The sequence below is a fragment of the Sorex araneus genome, chromosome 2, assembly GCF_027595985.1.
Source record: "Sorex araneus isolate mSorAra2 chromosome 2, mSorAra2.pri, whole genome shotgun sequence".
NCBI classification, from domain to species: domain Eukaryota; kingdom Metazoa; phylum Chordata; class Mammalia; order Eulipotyphla; family Soricidae; genus Sorex; species Sorex araneus.
In genome coordinates, this window is record NC_073303.1 from 161729272 (window position 1) to 161748841 (window position 19570).

Below are 19570 nucleotides of genomic sequence, written 5' to 3' on the forward strand. Positions count from 1 at the left end.
GTCTTGGAAACACTGCCCAGAGTAATTCCTAAGCGCAGAGCCAGGAGTAACTCCTGAGCAATACTGGGTGTGGTTTAAAAAGGCAAAAATAAAACAATGATATTGTTCACAGTGAAGATTTTCTTTGTTGCTAAAAGCTTCTGAGAATTTAATATTTATGTGTCTGAGTAGGTCTATTCTGTACTATTATTAGTTTTCCCCTTAGCATTTTGGAGATAATTTTCCATTTTTCTCTTTGTATCAAATATTGATGAGAAAACTTATGAGTTAATTTTTTGCGCTATCTTTAATGGGGAACATTCCATTCTTGATACTCAAAAATGTTACAGAGTAACTTTTTCCTCTATTTCTCATCCTAGACGTCTAAGTAGGTTTTTTGTTGGAACTCTATGTCCTAACTTTTAAAATAGCATTTTTTATTCCTTTGTATATTAAGTTTTGTCATATTGATTTAAAAAAATATAGACCAGTGGTCAGAGAGATAGTACAGCAGATAATGCATTTGCCTTGCACATAGATGAGCAGGATTCTATCCCTCGTCCTCAGAGCCCATGAGAAGTGATCCCTGAGTGCAGAGCCAGGAGTAAGCCCTGAGCACTGCTGGGTGGGACCCCCCAGACAAATAAAAAAGATGACAAAGCAACTGGCTACAGAATCTGCAAAGGTGCTTCCCTAAATTCTTGACTATCCTCCTCATTTTACATGGGTAAAATAAATCTACATGAGGTTTAGGGTTAGGAAGCTGCTTTGGGGGCCAGGACAAGCTTCTGTGGTGGAAGGGGGGGCAGTCACCTCTTCCCAGGAGGTATGACCCAAGCTGGCATTTTCATTGCTAACCACTGAGGGCAATTATCCCTGTAGCTCTAGGGCTACCAGTGGAGGGTGAGAGGACCTCATTCACTTCTCTGAAATGAACCTGCCTGTTGTCTAAGAAGGGGCACCGAGGTCACAGTTGCTGTCCACATTCAGGTGAGACTTGGCCTCTCGAAATCAAGAGTTCTGATTGCCAAACTTAGTTGTGCATTATAACCATAAAATTTGTGTGAGTTGTGGGGGTGGGAGGGCAGCATTAGTGAGATCTTAGGTTGGACTGGTTGAATGAGCCCAGTTATATAGACTTGGCTTGCTGCTTGTGGGACATTAAGACTTTTCATTACAGCACTGTTCACAATAGCCAGGATCTGGAAACAACCCGAGTGTCCAAGAACAGGTTAAAGAAACTTTGGTACATCTACACAATGGAATACTATGCAGCTGTTAGGAAAGATGAAGTCGTGAAGTTTGCTTATAAGTGGATGGTCTTGGAGAGTATCATGCTAAGTGAAATGAGTCAGAGAGGGACAGACATAGAATGACTGCACTCATTTGTGGTATATAAAGTAGCATAATGAGACACACACAAGGACAGTAGAGACAAGGTCCAGAAATATTGCTCCATAGTTGGAAGCCAGCCTCATGAGCTGGGAGAGAAGGCAGCTGGAATAGAGAAGGAATCATTAAGTCAATAATGGTTGGAGGGATCATTCAGGATGGGAGATGTGTGCTGAAACTAGATAAAGGACCAAACGTGATAGCTGCTCAGCATCTATATTACAAACCATAATGGCGAAAAGTAGAGAGAGAATATGGGGGAAATTGTCTGCCATAGAGTCAGGGGGAGGATGGGATTGGGTGGGGGGATACTGGAGACATTGGTGTTGGAAAATGTGTACTGGTGGAGGGATGGGTGTTTGACCATTGTATGACTGAAACTCAAACATGAAAGCTTTATGACTATCTCACAGTGATTTAAAAAAAAAAAACAACTTAAAAAAAGATTTGTTTACCTTTCTTTTTTTTTCTTTTCTTTTTTCCGGGCTTTCTAGGTCACACCCAGCAGTGATGCTAGGACTCCTGTTCCTGGCTCTGCACTCAGGAATTGCTCAGGGGACCATATGGGATAGTGGGACAGAGCTCGGATTGGCCTCATACAAGGCAAACGCCCTACCTGCAGCACTAACGCCCCCCTTTCTACTTTCTTTAAATCTTTTGTCCCATTTTCACTCAAGAAGCTTCCACCAAAATCAAATGAACAGAACTAATCCATTCATCCTTCCTGCAAACCAATACCCGGCTCTTTATACATAAAGATTAATTCACACGCACGACGATGAAATTAGGATACCACGATATTAGGATAATGAGAAAAGCAAATCTAATAAAGTTCGAAATCCGGCTGCCTAGGTCCCAGTCAATGGGGTCACAGGAGCCTAAAACAGAGGGAGTCAGAGGCGCAGCCAGAGCACGAGCGGAATCCATGGGCAGCGAAAACCACCGGCGCCGGGACAAGAAGGTAGGCGCCGGCGGAATCCGTGGAGCCCGCTCGCTGGTCCGAGTAGGGGGATGAGTTGTGGCAGGGGTGCAGCCGGCACTTTGGGGACCACTCCTCCGACGTGGCTTTGGACGCGGGGCCGCGACTGCAGTGGCGGCGCCGGGCACATGCGTGGTCCCCGGGGTCCTTGGGAGTCCCCCACGGGAGGAGTCCACCCCGGGAGGAGCTGAGGGAGGCTTTCGGGACATCGGAGGAGAGGCATATGCACCCGCTGGCGGGGAAGGACACCCAGGAGCGCCAGAGGAGCGAGAAGAGGGAAGGGGTCCTTGGACTACAGCAAGACCAAAAACCCTCTCAGAGACCACAACCTGCTGGGCACCTTCATCAGGAACAAGGCCCTGGAGAAGGGAAGCGGCCAGCTGGAGGACAAGGAGCTGAAGGTGCCAGAGGATCTGGGAAGACAAACGGCTGGAGCTGCAGAAGGTGCAGCCGCTGCTGCTGGAGAGGAAGCTGGAGAAGGCCAGGCGCGAGCGGGAGCCGCGGGCGAGGGAGACCGAGCGCTGCCGCACGTGGGAGGAGTACTAGGCCAGCTTCCACCTCCGACAGGCCAAGCTGCGCTCCTAGATCCGCATCCACACGGGTGAGCCAAACACAGCTGCACCAGCAGGACGACGCCGGTGGAGATGCACGAGCCTGATGGTTTTGCTCAAAGGGCTCACGGCGGCCGACTTGGAGGACCCGCGGGGGCACATCCAGGTGTATGCCCGGGGTTGGAGGAGGGCCAGAATGCCGGCTTCAAGCGGGGCATGACTATCTTCACGGAGGACGCGCTCTCCAAGCTCCGCGGCGGGAGGGTGTGAACGCTTAGGTCAGCACCGACGTGCAGTCAGTGTTCAAGGGGAAGCTGTACAGGCAGCTGCGGGCCATCTTCCAGGGCATCGAGGACAAGATCTGCATGGGAGGGGGGGTGGGGGGGTTCGACCTGGACGTGGGCTACTGAGAGAGCGCCCATCAGCAGCTGCGTGAGTGGCACCAGGACGTGCTGCGGCAGAAGCTGTCCAAGCTGAAGCGGGATCAGGCCACGGAGAGTGAACCCCTTTTGCCCTATCTTCTAGCAGAAGCCCCGGAGACCCAGCCCCGCTGGCCCCCATACTCCCTCCCCTCCCTCCCGAGGCTGAGGCGGACTGGAAGGCTGCGCTCCTGGAGAAGGACCTGACCCAGCAGAGCCTGGATGACCACAGCGCCGGCAGGTACGTCCCACGCTGCTGGATGCGCACGTGCTCGAGCCGCCCCAGGACCTGCAGTGCCTGCAGCTGTCGCACCCGCACCAGCAGCTGTGGGTCACGAGTGACACTTTCTGGTGGGCCAAGGAGGGCCTAGGGCATGAAAATGCCGCCGATGGGCCAGACCTACCTAGGGGTTGATAAGTACTGGCCGCGCAAGCCGTGCTTCTGCAACCGCGTGCACACGGGCTTCGAGTGGAACAAGTACAAACAGACGCACTACGACTCTGACCACCCGCCGCCCAAGGTCGTGCAGGGCTACAAGTTCAACCTTTTCTACCCTGACCTCATTGACAAGAGCGGCACGCCCCAGTACTTCCTGCAAGCGTGTGCCGACCACCCGGACTTGAACACGCTGCGTTCTATGTGGGGCCACCTTATGAGGACATCGCCTTCCATACCATCAGCCACGAGTGGGAGGACTCGCACGGCCTCAGCTTCCGCTGCCACTTGGCCAAGGGGATCTCCCAGTTCTGGTTTCACTTTACTGGTACCGCCTACCACCAGTGACACCGGGCCCGAGCTCCAGTGGGTGCGACAGCGCACCCAGGGGCTTGGTAGCCTTTAGATGAGACCAGGGCAGTCAGCAGCAACCTGAGCCACCCCCACCCCCAGCGCCTTCCAGAAGATTCAGATCACTTGGTTACACCGATTATCCGCCCTTGGTCCCATGATCAGGGCAAAAGCCAAGAGCCTACAGTGACCTTGGCGGCCAGCAAGGTGGGCAACGGACCCTCATCAACCCTGCTGGGCCTGGGGGCCTCCACAGAACCCCTCACATTGGGACATTTCAGGAGGCGACCGGGCATGCGGCCTCTGGGCAGACCTTGGCAGTGACTCTTGGTTTGGGATTCTGGGAACCTCATGCCTCACCACAGCCTGGGCCAGGAGCCCTCACACACCAAGGACATCTGCAGTTCTCACGCTCTAATGACTTTTCTAGATGGAGAAAAGAACAGCTAATTTTCATTTTATTTTCTACAGCAAGAATGCATAATTTTCTAATAAACGTTTTGCTTTGGAGTAAAGAAAAGCTCAAAATGCAATAGACGTTAGGACCTTCTACAAAGGAAGACTTGCGTTTACTTCCTGTGTTAAGTCTTTTTCCGGGAGCGTCTAGCAGGCTTTTTGGAAAGGGTGCATGGCGGGAGCTGTTCTTCTGCCTCCTCCCGGCCTGACTCTTTTAACTCCTTCTGATAAGAAACTTGGTGTTCCAGGTAGCTGAGGTTCTTTTTTTGCTTCAAAAAGAATACTCTCAGGAAGTCTTTGACCTACAGAGAAAACAAAACGAAACAGGAAGGACTCATTAAGCTTATCTACAATGGAAGATCTGCTACCCAAATTCTAGCCTGAAATCAGACCAGCAGTACTCAGAGCTTGTCAGATGCTGGATCTCTCAGGCTGGAGCAATGGTTCTGAGGATGCTTGCTTGCTTTACCTGGGTTTGATCCTTGGTACCCCATATGATCCCCATCTCCAGGAATGATCCCTGAGCACAGAGCCAGGAATAAGCACTGAGCACAGTCAGGTGTGGCCCCACAACGAAAACAACAACAACAAAATCAACAAGAAAACCAGAATCTCAAGTCCTACCTGAGACCAAATAAACCAGAATCTGTTTTAAGAAGGGTCACGACCCTTCACATGTTGACTTTCATAAAGAGCACTGAGACTTTCAGAATAATCAAATGAATACAAATATATCCTTTCAAAAAATACGAGTTTAGGGACATTTTATCAAGAGTACAGATTAACTTAAGGAATTAGCTACAATTTCAATAGTTTCCCCATCTTATTTATTCAGATTACAGAGGTTACAAGCAGACAGGCATATTTTGCCCTAAAGATTTAGAGTGAAAGTAGCCTGGCATAAGACTCAGGCATCTTTTTTTTTTTTAAATCAAGACTAGAGGATGGAGAAATAGTATAGGACTTAAGGTACTACACGGTCCCCATGAGCATCCCCAGGTTTAGCCCTGGAGGCCCACGACCCCAACTGAGTGCAGCAGACCAATATCCCCAGCAGCACAGGACCTGAACAGCTCCATATCCTCAGCCTTGGCATTGACCCACTCTCTGGTTCAGAATCACCAGGATGGGGGTGTTGTGTGTGTGTGTTCCTGAATGTCCTAAGTATTACTTGGGAAGCCGTGCCATGCCCCTCCATCATACCCCACCACCATGTAGAGGAGGAAGGGGGGAGGGAGAGAGGGAGGAGATGGAGGAGGAGGGGGAGGGGAAGGGGGAAGAGGAGGAGAAGGAGAATAAGGAGAAGAAGAAGGAGGAGGAGAAGAAGGAGGAGGAGGAGGAGAAGGAGGAGGAGGAGGAAGAGAAGGAGGAGGAGGAGAAGGAGGAAGAGGAGGAGAAGGAGGAAGAGGAAGAGGAGAAGAAGGAGGAAGAGGAGAAGGAGGAGGAGGAGGAGGAAGAGGAGAAGGAGGAGAAGGAAGAGAAGAGAAGGAAGAGAAGGAGAAGGAGGAGAGCTGCCATATGAGCCAGGTATTCCATGCTTGGCATCTACTCCAAGAGTGGGATCTGCCCCTGAATATAAAGTTGAGAAGACTAGCACAGTGGTAAAGTGTTTGCCTTGCATGCGGCCAACCTGGGTTTGATTCTTCCGCCCCTCTCGGACAGCCCAGCAAGCTACCGAGAGTATCTCGCTCTCACAACAGAGCCTGGCAAGCTACCTGTGGCATATTCGATATGCCCAAAACAGTAACAAGTCTCACGATGGAGACGTTACTGGTGCCTGCTTGAGCAAATCGATGAGCAACAGGATGACAGTGATACAGTGATATTTATTGCAGCATTTTTTATAATTACCAAGATCTGGAAACAATGCTCAAAGAAAGTTTACTGGATAAAGTAGCTGCCACATACATACTAATGAAGGAATAATTAGTTATAAGTAAAGAAATCCTGTAGCCTGCTGCAACTGGGTAGAATTGGAGGTGATTGTGCTGAATGAAGTCAAAGGGAGGACAGATGATTTCACTCATACTCAGAGTATAAAGAAACACAGTAGCTTGGGGGCTGGAGCGATAGCACAGTGGGTAGGGTGTTTACCTTGCACACGGCCAACCAGGGTTCGATTCTCAGTATCCCATCTGGTCCCCTGAGCACTGCCAGGAGTAATTCCTGAGTGCAAAGCCAGGAGTACCCCTGTGCATCGCCAGGTGTGACCCAAAAAAGCAAAAAGAAAAAAAAAGTAGGGAATAAACAATCACCAGTAATAATACATCCTGAGTGTGCAAAGTATGTGTGTGGGGTAGGAGGTCATGGGGGACTGAGACAGTGGAGGCAACCAGATACTTTGGTGTCATGAGTGGTATAGAGACATTGTATTCCTGAAAAATATAACAGTCTTGTAAATCATGGTGCTTACATTTTAAACTATTAGGGGAAAAGGTATAGATGTTTATACCGCTACAGAGTTTCTTGGTGAATCTATACTTTTTATGCTATTTCCTTCACTTTGACTTCCTGAGGGGTCAGTGTATTGATGACTGTGAAACTACCACCACAACTGTTAAGACTTTAGAAATGTATAGAATCTGTTGCCATGACCTTTTGCAGACAGTTCAGGATGGCGATTCTGAAAAAGTGTAAACCCTGACCAACAACAGACTTGGAACATATTAGTAAAGCAATTTCTTGGATGCCACATAAAACCAACTGAGTCAGAAGCTCTAAGGGGTGGGGCCCAGACATTTATTCAAATAAGGATTCTAAGGCTCATGAAAGCTAGACATTTTCTTGTACCTATGAAACATGAATATGGGTTCTAATACCCATGAACATAAAAGCTAGACATAAATAGACACTAAAAACTTCTAGATATTATGGTCTAGAAGAGTTATAAACCAGCCCCTTCCAGCCTGGTCCCACTTCAAGAGTTATTTTGTTTCATTAGCCTTAGGTGTTTGGTCTTGGGAAGTCTCAGGCTGTGTTCAATTATATCCCTCTTTCCCAGGGCAACTTCTCCTCCGATCTCCAATCTACTTCCAGAAACAAGTTCATATGCTTCTTTGGGGTGGGGAGGGGGGGAGAGGAGATAAAGCTCGTGTTAGATGATCTACTGCCTTGAACCCATTCACCCAAACAAGGAATCCTGAAGAGAAAAGTGATAGCTTTCACAAAGGTTAACCACTTACAGGAGTATCGCCACTCCTCCCAGCCACTGTGTCGAGGTCTTGCAGAAGAAAGTCTAACTGTTTCTCAAGATCCAGAGCAGTCTGTACGGCTTCTAGGCCAGTTTCCCAGATTTGTTTGTCGGGTCTCTATAGAAAAGAATAGGGGAGTCATTTTCCTACCTCAGGCTACTTCCCATATCGGATTATCCAAGGTTTGCATAGGTCAACACTGTATAAACATCAAAAAGCACAATAGAAATCAGGAGAGAGAATCGTAAATAAAACTTTAACATTGCCTGCGTTTCAACTGGTATGGATTTTAACCTGGGCACTGGAGGGAATGAAATAGCTCTCAGGTGATATTAATGTGCTACAAAGTATAGAGATTAGCAAGGCTTTATGCAACTTCTCTTAGTTTAGGAATTTTAAGGTGATCTGATACTCTATTTAACTTAAAATGTGCAACACACACAAAGCGATATGTATATTTAGTCTCTAAGTGATGGAATTTTTCATAGTTTGAACAGATGAAACTTTTTTTCTTTTGTATGTACATATCTTCAGTGTAGAAAAACCTTCTCAGATAAATAGGATGTCTTTGGAAGTAATACCCACACCTATTCAGATAGATTTTTTGGGTATGTATTCAAATAAACTTTTATTATATTGAAGAGCAGATTTTTTATTTTTGGTTGGGGGGCACACCCGGTAGACTCAGGGGACCATATGGAAATATGGGATGCCATGGATCAAACCCAGTAGGCTGCTGCAAGGCAAATGCTTTCCCATTGTACTATTAACTGGCTCCAAAGAGCAGACATATTAAATACTTGGGCATGCATCTGAATTAAACTAGAGATCTAGTAAAGGTTGCTAATAGCACTCAAAAGAAGGTGTTAGGGTGGTACATCGTAAAATAATGCAGAGTACTAAACTTATCTGGAGAGCTTGTTAAGATTCAGCAACTTGGGCTGAAAGAGAATACAAGGATAAATTGCATTGAAGCCAGAAAATTTTGTTTGATCCCTAGCACTATGCAACTCCTCCAGAAGTGAACCCTGAGCACAGAGCCCCTAAATGCCACCACATGGCACAATGTCCCCCTACTCTTCCAGTCTTCCCTCCCCCAAAGAGATCAAGCTCTTTTAAAAAGACACAGCTTTTTCCCTTTAGGGAAAAAAATATTTTCTAGAGAATCTACTTGTCTTAGTCCTAGTGAGGTTGTTAATTTGCATTTCAAATAATTTTTTTCAGTTGATACTAGTACTGCTAGTTTAGAGACACAGTTTGGTTCATTTGAAAATGACCAATAAAGCATTCAATTACTAAAATTTACTCAAGTACAATGAAGAAGCCACAAAGAAGACACATGCTTGCCCTCAAAGACTTTTATTCTAAACCCATGAAAGAAAAAGAGAAGTAGTATGTAATGACTTAGCTCTTTGGATTCAGTTGAGGCCCCTAAGAAATCAGCATCAACTTACATAGTTACCTTAATCACTGGAAGGGAGACCTTAGCTCTATACGATTTCAGGAATCTTACAAACTGCCTTGCATGTTCCTTCTTCACCTCAACTTGGTCTTCAAAAAATGGAATATAAGGAGGTATCTGTGCATCATCAGTATAACGAAGGGCCTGCAACAAAGATGAGAATGAGAAGAGATTGCAGTTAAGAAAAGTTGACTTTTAGAGCTGGAAATCTCAAACTCATTTTGTTGTCTCTGTAATTGTCCACAAAGAAGGTCTTCTTTGGCCAGTCAGGTGTCCTTGGTTTGTTCTTCAAATTTGTAGAAGGGCCCAGCTACCTTATTGAATGGAGGCTCTTCCAAAGAGCTATCACCCACAGTCTAGAATATAGATTTTTACACCTGGTTTATGACCACTCTAAGAGTCAGATTTGTGTGATTACGTACTAGTACTTATATTCAGCATGGCACAGAAAACTGCTGAAGTAACACTTAAAAAAGTAAACCTATTTTGCTAGCTCTCACATATCTATATTAACACTAAAATCACACACGAGTATGAAATTATCCAGTCTGCCATCAGCATTCAATATATAGTTTGCAACTAGACTATGTTATGCAGATAGTTTGATTCTTCGTATCATAGAATATAGTCAGCAATCACAGCTCTGTATCATTACATCACAGAGCAGCAGCAAAATTCTAGCCACTGAGTTACTTCTTTACTTCATATCAAATCACAAAAATGGCCATAACAGTCACCCCCCCCCCCAGGATACAGAAGACATATTATCAGATCCAGAGTAAATCTCTATCAGTAACATAAGAACACATACTAACCAATGATAAATAGGCATCACTGACATTCAGCTCAAAAGATGCTAAATTATTGAGAGCAAGCCTGCACTCTTCGGATAAGGAGAGTCTTGATGCCATGTCAGAATTAGGTAAAACAAGGCACAAAGTATGGGGCTTCTTAAGTACTTATAAGCGTAGGAGGCGTAGGACCAGCCCACTTCCTCAGCTGAAAACTAGATTCTAGATTTCATGCACCTGAGATAAAACAGCCAATAATCTACTGAAGAAGAATATTGTTTCTAAAAAGAATTAATGTGACCAGATAAAAAAGAAAATACAGCATTTAATTGTGCTAACATTTCCAGTCAATATTCAGTGAATGCTCGTATGCTTTCTGAATAGGGAAGTATTATCATTTCCTTATGTCCTTACCACCTTCCAAGGTCAATTTCACATCCCAATTTATTAATGAATTTTTTTCTAATTACCTCTGCTAAATATTTTTTCCATTTATAAATTCCACCATATCTTACTTTAAAATCAATTATTTGTCTTGAGATAATAATGGAATGTGCCCTGTACAGGTAAGGATTGAGTTTTAGCCAGTCTTCCTAGATTCCCCAAGGTACTAAGTAAGTATTGGAGAAAGGAAAAAAATCACAGGTCATGAATTTGCTACTAAATTCTAGGCTCAATTTCTTGTCACTTGAAATCCAATGCTAGAGAGACAAGGTTGGTGCAAGTAAAAGCAAGTTTAGCTGATGGTGAGATGAACTTGTCTGAAAAAGTGTCTTACTTTCAGGCTGGTGTTGGGGTTCATAAGTTTAGTTGAAGTGTTAGAAATGAGAATGGGTAGAGGGTCTTGTCTTCTCTCCAAGGGGAGAAGACACCCAGACATATGAGTGTCCTGATAGTGGCTGGGTTGATAAGGTCACTAGGGCATGCTAGGCCATGCCTGCATGATGCTGACACCACTAGGGCTACAGCCACCAGTGCTGGGACACCTGGAAGTGGCAGGACGGAACTCCAGACCTTGCCTGTGTTAGGTATGTGTCTTACCATTAGAACCAGCACCTTGGCCCCTACCAAACTGTTTTCTGTAAAACTGAAGATAACATAGTTGCATACCCTCTTCCCTTGCAGCTTATATAATAGCCCTCAGGGATCAGATGTTTTGTTATTTTCCTTGGGACCATGAATAATGACTCTTACTTTTACACTAAACATACAATGCACATGAACACTTTTTTTTTTTTTTTTGCTTTGTGGGTCACACCTGGCGATGCACAGGGGTTCCTCCTGGCTCTGCACTCAGGAACTACCCCTGGCGGTGCTCAGGGGGCCATATGGGATGCTGGGAATCAAAGCCCGGTCGGCCGAGTGCAAGGCAAATGCCCTACCTGCTGTGCTATTGCTCCAGCCCCGCACATGGACACTCTTAAGTATTAGGAGAGAATGCAGTGGCCAAGGGGGAGTGAGAGGTTATAAGAAGGATGTACATAGAGGACACAATGAAGCCTACTGATTGCTCACTAACCAAGCACACATAGGATATAGAACTAAGAGATAATAGTGGTTTCTCCAAACCATAGATTACTCTGCTTAGGAAACCTTTGAGTACTTCTTCAAACTGTCTCCTAAAATTCCTTACCTGCCCAGCATACACCTTCTTTATTTGCCTGCTCAGCATACACCTATTCATTTTCCTCCTCTGAGGGCAGATAATTGGTAATATTTTGGCATTCACAACAGTGTTTGGAAGGAAATAGGTGCAACATTAAGTACAAATATTTTAAAATATACAATACGTGCTGTTCCCGATAAACCTGTAAATTCTTAGTTTGAGCTGAAACCATGTCTCATTGAACTGAAGAGACATTTCATCAGAAATCTATTTTGATAATAATTCAAATATCCCAAGCTTGGCGAGATAGTACAGTAAGTTAGGAGTTTGCCTTGCAAGCTACTGACCCAGGATCAACCCCCAACAACTCATATGGGTCCTGAGTCCTTCTAGAAATGATTTATGAGCACAGAGCCAGGAGCTCCACTGGAGGTAGCCTTAGCAAGCAACACCAGGTGTGGCCCCCAAGCAAAAACAAATCAAATATCTCGAGTCTGATGTAGTCACAGAGGTAAGACCATCAGAGGTAAGGGATCTTTAGAAAAAGACTTATTATCTGTCAACTTCATTTTCTGACCTAACATTGCCTGTGCTCCTAGTCAAATTCATTCCCTAACCCCAAGGATGTGTCAATACTTTGCAAATTATGATTTGCATAGGAATCACCTGGGGCATAAACTGCAGATTATCACTCAGGGGTTCTGCATTTCTAACAATTGTCCTTTGGCATTAGTGTCATCCTAAGGCCACATTTTGAGTAGCAAGAATTTAAGTACATGGCTGACAGCTATTTCAATGTAAATAATGCAAGACAAGTGACACAAGTACCACTGCTGGGAAAACCAACTACTAAGACAGAAGAGGGCATTCTCTGATGCTTCTCCGGATCCTACAGTTCTGTTTTGATATGGCTGAGTTCCCAGGACTTGCAGGCCAGCATCCTGGAGATGGAAGTCCCAGGGTGCTTGGTAATATTCAGACAATGGACTTAGAGCAAGTGAAAAAGAAATTAGCATGATGGCTGACTACATGATTAATTGGTTTTGTTTATAGTATACCAATAGTTATATAAATTCTCAGGTGAATTTGGAAAACTTTTAATTTTTTTCATTTATTTTAAAAATATTATTAGAAATTTCTATTTTTTGCATTTTTGTTTTTTTTCAGGGTTCATACTTGGTGGTACTCAGGATTTATTCCTGGTTCTGCACTCGGACATCACACCTGGTGGGCTCCAAGGATCCTGTAGGATGCTGGGACATGTGCAAAGCCAATGTCCTAGCTGCTTTACTATTGCTCCAGCCTGAGGGAACTTTTTAGAAGATTAGAGGTCTATGTAAAGAGCTAAGGACTAACGCCAACTGGGGACAAGTTTCTTAATCAGAAAACTTTTGCAAAAGCACCTCAACTGACAGTAAGTATGATCTTTGCCCTGAGGACTCTCCCCTCTCTTTCCTGTTCCTATACCAGCTGCCTCTCATATCATTCCCAACAGGTCAGAGAAACAATTGGGGGTAAGTTAATCATGTGTGTGTGTGTGTGTGTGTGTGTGTGTGTGTGTGTGTGTGTGTGTGGCCAGTCCTTTCCATATAGATGGGGAAAGTCACATTGGGGTAGTTACCCAAGAAATTTCCTATCACTCCATCTAGGCCTCTGTATGACTTGGGGAAGTACTGCAAGCACTCTCTAGGGAGTGGAAATCATTGTGTAATATTATTCAGATATGTGAATTCATCTTTCTGACTGTTGTCACTTCTGTCTGTTGTTTCCCAGAAAGAAAGTATGCTGTGAAAGCTCTGAAATTGCGAAATTCTGTGCTGTGAAATTCAGATCTAGAATGTATTCCCCCACCTGGGAGAACTCTGAAGCCAGGTTAGCGTCTGAAGCAAAAACCATCCTGTTCAGATTTGATTTAACTAGTGAACAAAACAAACAGGCTGAATCTTAGAACAAAATCATGTGGATAAATTCTCCCCCCAACCCCATGACACACCTGTACCTTTCAGAGACCAGCTGCATACTTTATTCATGGGCCAGGCTTTGTGCTTGTTGTGTATGATTTTCTGAACCTGATGATTTTCTGTGGAGCTTCTACTTTAGAGTTTTTCTAACTTTTTGTTTTGTTGCATTGAGTTTCTGATTTTCCTCATTATTAATGAAAAGGAAAGCAAAAAGTAGCAAATATTACTAGGCCTGATGTAGCAATTTACAACAATAAAGCCAATTGAAGTGACAACATTGACTTCTGCCCAGGAAGGGCTGGTCTCAGAGTAGAAGGCAAACAAACATACAAGGACTGTCCAACCTTTGTCCACACCTGGGCAGGCAGGAATGAGCTCACAGCTGGCCATTTATTCAATAAAATATAAGCTCCCCACCCTGACTCTAAACATGAGAGCCATTGTTTAAGTTACTAACATTAAGGACAGTTAGTAAGCACATCAAAATTCAACAGTTCATTTAGAGCAGTGGCTGGGTGTTTCAAATAGCCAACAGCAGGCACCCTTAAACTATAAAGTCATGACAATTTCTTATTTTGTTCAAGCCTATGTTGACCTCTCTCTAAAAGACCCTGTAGCACTGTAGCACTATTGTCCCATTGTTCATTGATTTGCTCAAGCTGGCACCAGTAATGTCTCCACTGTGAGACTTGTTATTGTTTTTGGCATATTGAATATGCCATGGGTAGCTTGCCAGGCTCTGCTGTGTGGGCAGGATAGTCTTGGTAGCTTGCCAGGCTCTCTGAGAGGGATGGAGGAATCGAACAAGGGTTGGTCACATGCAAAGAAAATGCCCTACCCACTAAGAAGACCCTAAATTGCTTTATTCTATCTTTTCCTGGGTGGATGTTTGCTGTTCTGTCATATATTTTGTTCTTTCCTGGGTGCACATTTGCTGCCTCATTTTATTTGAAAAGACCTAAGCTGTTTTACCCAGGGGGCAATCCTAACCTTGGGATTTTTGTTGGTAGGTGTATACACACACATACACACGTACACAGACACACAGACAGACATACACACACACAAACGACACAATTCCCACAGCCTGATAGTCATTTTAAGCTTGAAGAGATCAAAGGTTTAGCTAAAACTATTAGTATATGTTGATTCTTTCCTTTTGTCTTATTTTATATGGTGAGTAAACTTTTGATCTCTTGAATAAACAGAAACTTTGTTTATTGACTTGGGTGAATAACAGTTAAGTTGGAAGATTGCTAAATTGTTCATTAGTTATAAGAAAAATTTGAGGAGCTTTATAATTGGGAAAATATTAAAAGGGTAGGAGAAAAGATATATATTTGTGAAGAGTAGGATGAAATCTCTAATGCTTGCTCCCTTAATAAACTTTCTAACATTTCTTGTAAAATAATATACTTTCATTGAGTGTTTTGCCTGACTGATGTCACTATTGTCCCAAAATTCCAAATGGGATCGGACTACCATCTCCTTTGTGCAAAATTCTACTTCACAGAGCAGGGAGAAAGGACTGCAAAGTTTAAGTTTAAGAAGAGAACTCCCAGAATGACCACCAACTGGGAGCTCTTTGGCACTATTGCAGCAACGTGGGAAGATGCTATCATTGACAACTTGACGAGGAATACAAACGACTGGTTCAGCACCTCCATGACTGTTCGAAGAATGCTGAGTGGGAAAGCCACAAACAGACGCCTGTCTTCGGAAACTCTCAAGCTCATTTGCCAACATGGTTTGGAATGAGCCTCAGGCAATCACAAGCTAAAGTCCGAGCTCGCAAAGCTGTGCGGAGAAGAGATAAAGGAAACCCTCAAAGAAAGAAGAGCAGCAGTGTTGGCCAATGCGGCAGAAGTGGGGAAATGTATTCACAATGCTCGCCTGCCCTTCGCCAACTACAAGACCAAGATGACTGCCCTCCGATGTCCTGATGGATCTATTACATCTTCCAGAAGGGCAATAGAGAGGATTTTTTATGACTTCTACTCAGATCTCTTTGACAGCCACATCTACCTTCCCACATACCAAATTCCACAGGATGTATATGTCTGTCGTTCCCAACGTCCTCCCTTCCGATATCCTGCATGTCATTTCGTCAGTAAAGACATATACAGCACCTGGTCCAGATAAGGCCAGACCCAAACACCTGAAGAATCTGCTGCTAATACTCATCAATACACTGGCTTGGCTCTTCACACCTTATCTGTCTGAATGCAAGGTTCCATCCTGGTGGAAAACCAGCAGGACCATTCTGTTGTACAAGAAGGGAGACATCCACGACATCGGCAACTATCACCCAATCTGCCTGTTGTCTGTCATCTTCAAATTGTTCACTCCAGTTATCCTGAATAGACTATGTAGAACACTAGACAAAGGACAAGCATGCGAGCAAGCCGGGTTCCGAAAAGGATTCAGCACAATCGACCATATCCACACAGTGACCAAATTCATTGAAGTTTCTCGAGAGTTCAAGATGCTGCTCTGTCTAAGGTTCATTGATTTAAAGAAGGCCTTCTATTCTGTTTAGACTGAAGTGGTCATCGAAGTCCTAGCCAAACAGGGCATTCAAACTCAGTACATCAGAATCCTCCGAAAGCTGTAATACAGATTCACCACCAGGATCTCACCATTCTACAAGGAAGTGATCATCGACATAGAGAGGGGTTCGGCAGGGCGATACCATTTTACTGAAACTCTTCAGTGCCATCCTCGAGAATGTCATGCAACAATTGAAATGGGAAAGAATTAAAGTGAAAATAGATGGCCGGCAACTACACCACCTCCGCTTCACTGATGACGTCATTTCAATAACACCAAACATTAACCAAGTGGCACAAATGCTGGCTGACTTGACCGTGAGTGTGTAAAGGTCGGACTGCAGCTGAATCTCACCAAGACAATGTTCATGACAAACGAACTAGACCCTGATGTTCCATTTGCTCTCAACGGAATGTACATCTCTGAATGTAGCAGCTATGTGTACCTGGGTCGAGAACTCAACATGAGGAATGACTTGGAGCCAGAACTGCACAGGAGGAAGAGAGCAGTATGGAACACCTTCAAGAGTGATGAAGAAGTTGTTGAGACTGAAGCGGTCATCAAAACCCTAGCCAAATAGGGCATTCAAACTCAAGATCCTCTGCAAACTGAATTACAGATTCACCACCAGGATCTTACTATTAAGTGGATGAACCTCTGGCTCTGGGCACATCTTTTTGACTCCACCATTCTTCCTGCACTAACATATGCCTCAGAGACCGGGGGCCTAAGAAAATAGGATGAGAACGCTATTAGGATATCCCAAAGAGGAATCAAAGGAGCTATGTTTGCAGTATCACATTTCACTCAAGTGAGAGAAGGAATCTGGAGTTCTGACCTCCGTCAACCATCAAGAATCAGGGACGCTGTCTCATTTGCCAAGGCATCAAAAATCAGATGGGCTGGACATGTAATGCAATTTAGAGATGACCACTGGACTAGAGCTGTTCCAAACTGGATTCCATGGGATGGGACGTCAAAAGACCACCTCACCACCCACCTATAAGATGGTCAGACTTCTTCGTCGAGACCCTGAATGAACAATTTGAGGCTCTCTGTGTTCCTAGAGGGAGCAGATACCATTGGGCTATACTAGCACATGGCAGGGCAAATGGAGACGTTACTGGCCCCCACTCGAGCAAATCGAAGATCAACAGGATGACAAGTGACATGTGAAGTGATATCAGTTTTGTGCTATCAGGAATTTAACCTAGAGCCTCACTTGTATAAGGAAAATCCTTATTACTAAGCTATTAATTTTTCATATTCATGATACATTGATTCTGAATATGAGAAGATGACTGAATATGAAAACACAGCTCATATTCAGATTCAATGTTTCTTGAAGATGAAAAATTAGCTTATGTCTAATGTTCTGTACTATAAAAGAAAGATTTTAAGAAATATTTACTTCTTGTTTCTCTTTCTGTAATTTACTTAGTTCTATATGATTAAAAATTATACTATTTCTTTTTTAAAATTTCATTTCCCCTTACACCTTATATAAACACTGTGGCTTACAGAGTTGTTCATGATGATTTGTTACAGACATTCAATACACCACCACCACCAATCCCACTACCACTGCACCTTCCCACCACCATTATTTCCAATTTTCCCAACCACTCCTTAAGTCTGCCCTTATAGCAGGCTCTCAATAATTTATTTGATGTAGTTTGTTATAATTTGCTAAAAGAATGATCAAAAAATGTTTCTTCAGAAGAAAGTTAGTGAATATTGTTGTATCTCACAATGGAGCCATTAAAACCTTGTATAAGAGATTACTAAGATGTTGTTACAGGTTAACTAACATGTTGTTACAGTTAAGCCTTCTGTGTTGATATTTTGTTAATTGAGATTGGATGCCTTCTATGTTACATCCCATCCAATTTAGTGTGCTATTCTTGGTTTTCAGTATTGTAGAGTGTGAGGTGTTGCTCCAGTAAGTACAAAATGAATAAGGGGGTTATACAGCAGGAGTTAAAGTTTTAACTGGGTGGCTGATTGGGGGCATGTGTGTGACTTCCAGAAGTAAAGGGAGCTGTAGGAACATAGCCTATCCCTGACTCTGAAAATCTGGAGATTTTAATCACAAAACCCACATACCTGAGTTTTTCAGCAGATTAACTTCTGGATGAAGCTCTTTCCAATCAGTGGAGTCCTGCCAGGGGGGCATGAAGGCGATTGTTGAGTATGGGAGATTTCAGCTGTCAGGGCTCTGTTTGGGTGGGTGCTGGGCTCAACTGCCCCCATCTGGGGTGCCCTAGATGACTTAACTCTGCATGCGGTCTGGAAGAATCTCTGCAATTTGTTGATCTCTTTTGAAATTGACTTATGAGTCTTTGGATCATGGCCAGTGAATGAGCTTACTTGGCGCTGGAGGTAGTTCATGGGCATTAGTGCTGGGGCTTCAAATCTATTACTTCTTGTCAAGCACTGTTAATGCCTTTATAAACTATTATTCCTAAATTTTGAAATGGAGCAAAAGGACCAAATAAATGCATTTAATTAAAGTCTTATTAAAAATGCTTCAATAGCAAACTGTTTTGACACATTCTCATATCAATGTTCACATATGGATTCTATCTGAATCAAAATTTGTGTGCATACTTTTCTTGTGCCTTCAGTGTTTGTGTCGGATTGTAACTTTAATGTTCTTAAATATTAAAATGTAAATGTATACAAAATTTAGAAAAAGAAAAGAAAATGGCATGTGTACCCTCTGAGAGCAGCAGATTCATTAATACTATATGCCTGTACATTTATTTCTAAAAGTCAGTGTTTACTGAGTACTAATTGTGAGTTTAATATGTCCACCCTGGGAATCCAGTAATAGATGGTAAAAATGGCCCATTTTCTGGTTGAACTCCACAAGAAAAAAAATCCAACCCCATCAGAAAGTGGGGTAGTAAAATTAACAGAAACTTTCTCAAAGAAGAAATTCAAAAGGCACAGGAAAAAGTGCTTTTTTTTTATTATCATCAGGGATATGAAGATCAAAACAACACTGAGATATCATCTCACACCAGATACTTGCACACATCCAGAAAACAAGAGCAACCAGTGCTAGTATGGATGTGGGAAAAAAGGGTCTCTCCTTCATTGGTGGGAATGCCAACTGATGCAGCCCTTTGGGGAGATAATATGGACAATTTTCAAAAAACTAAAAATTGAGCTCCCATTTGACCCATTTGATACCACTTCAGGGGATATACTCTGGGGGCCCAAAAACATACAGCAGAAACACCATCTGCACTCCTATGTTCATTGCAGCACTATTCACAGTAGCCAGAATTTAGAAACAACTTGAGTGTCCAAGAACAGATGAATGGATAAAGAAACGATGGCACATCTACACAATGGAATACTACACAGCTGTTAGGAAAAATGAATTCATGAAATTTGCCTATAAATGGATGGACATGGAGAGTATCATGCTGAGTTAA

General features: G+C 43.7%; 1 protein-coding gene and 1 pseudogene across 1 annotated transcript; one reads left to right on the plus strand and one right to left on the minus strand.

The window, feature by feature from the left end:
• Positions 1-2149: 2149 nt before the first annotated feature.
• On the plus strand, positions 2150-4104 carry LOC129401711 (splicing factor Cactin-like; annotated as a pseudogene).
• Positions 4105-4688: 584 nt separating this feature from the next.
• On the minus strand, positions 4689-10127 carry LOC101559042 (ferritin, heavy subunit-like). Its single transcript, XM_004606827.2, has 4 exons — positions 10032-10127; positions 9217-9360; positions 7746-7871; positions 4689-4865 (listed from the first exon to the last, which is right to left on the minus strand). The coding sequence occupies exons 1-4, from the start codon at positions 10125-10127 to the stop codon at positions 4689-4691; spliced, it is 543 nt and encodes a 180-aa protein (XP_004606884.2).
• Between the last annotated feature and the right edge of the window lie 9443 nt (positions 10128-19570).

Excerpts from the sequence above, each read along its gene's own strand:
- LOC101559042 (XM_004606827.2), bottom strand. The coding sequence starts at position 10,127 with ATGGCATCAAGACTCTCCTTATCCGAAGAGTGCAGGCTTGCTCTCAAT. Across the intron at positions 9,361-10,031 it reads GTGATGCCTATTTATCATTG|GCCCTTCGTTATACTGATGA; the intron begins GTTAGTATGTGT and ends TCTTTGTTGCAG. Across the intron at positions 7,872-9,216 it reads TCTCCCTTCCAGTGATTAAG|AGACCCGACAAACAAATCTG; the intron begins GTAACTATGTAA and ends TCTTTTCTATAG.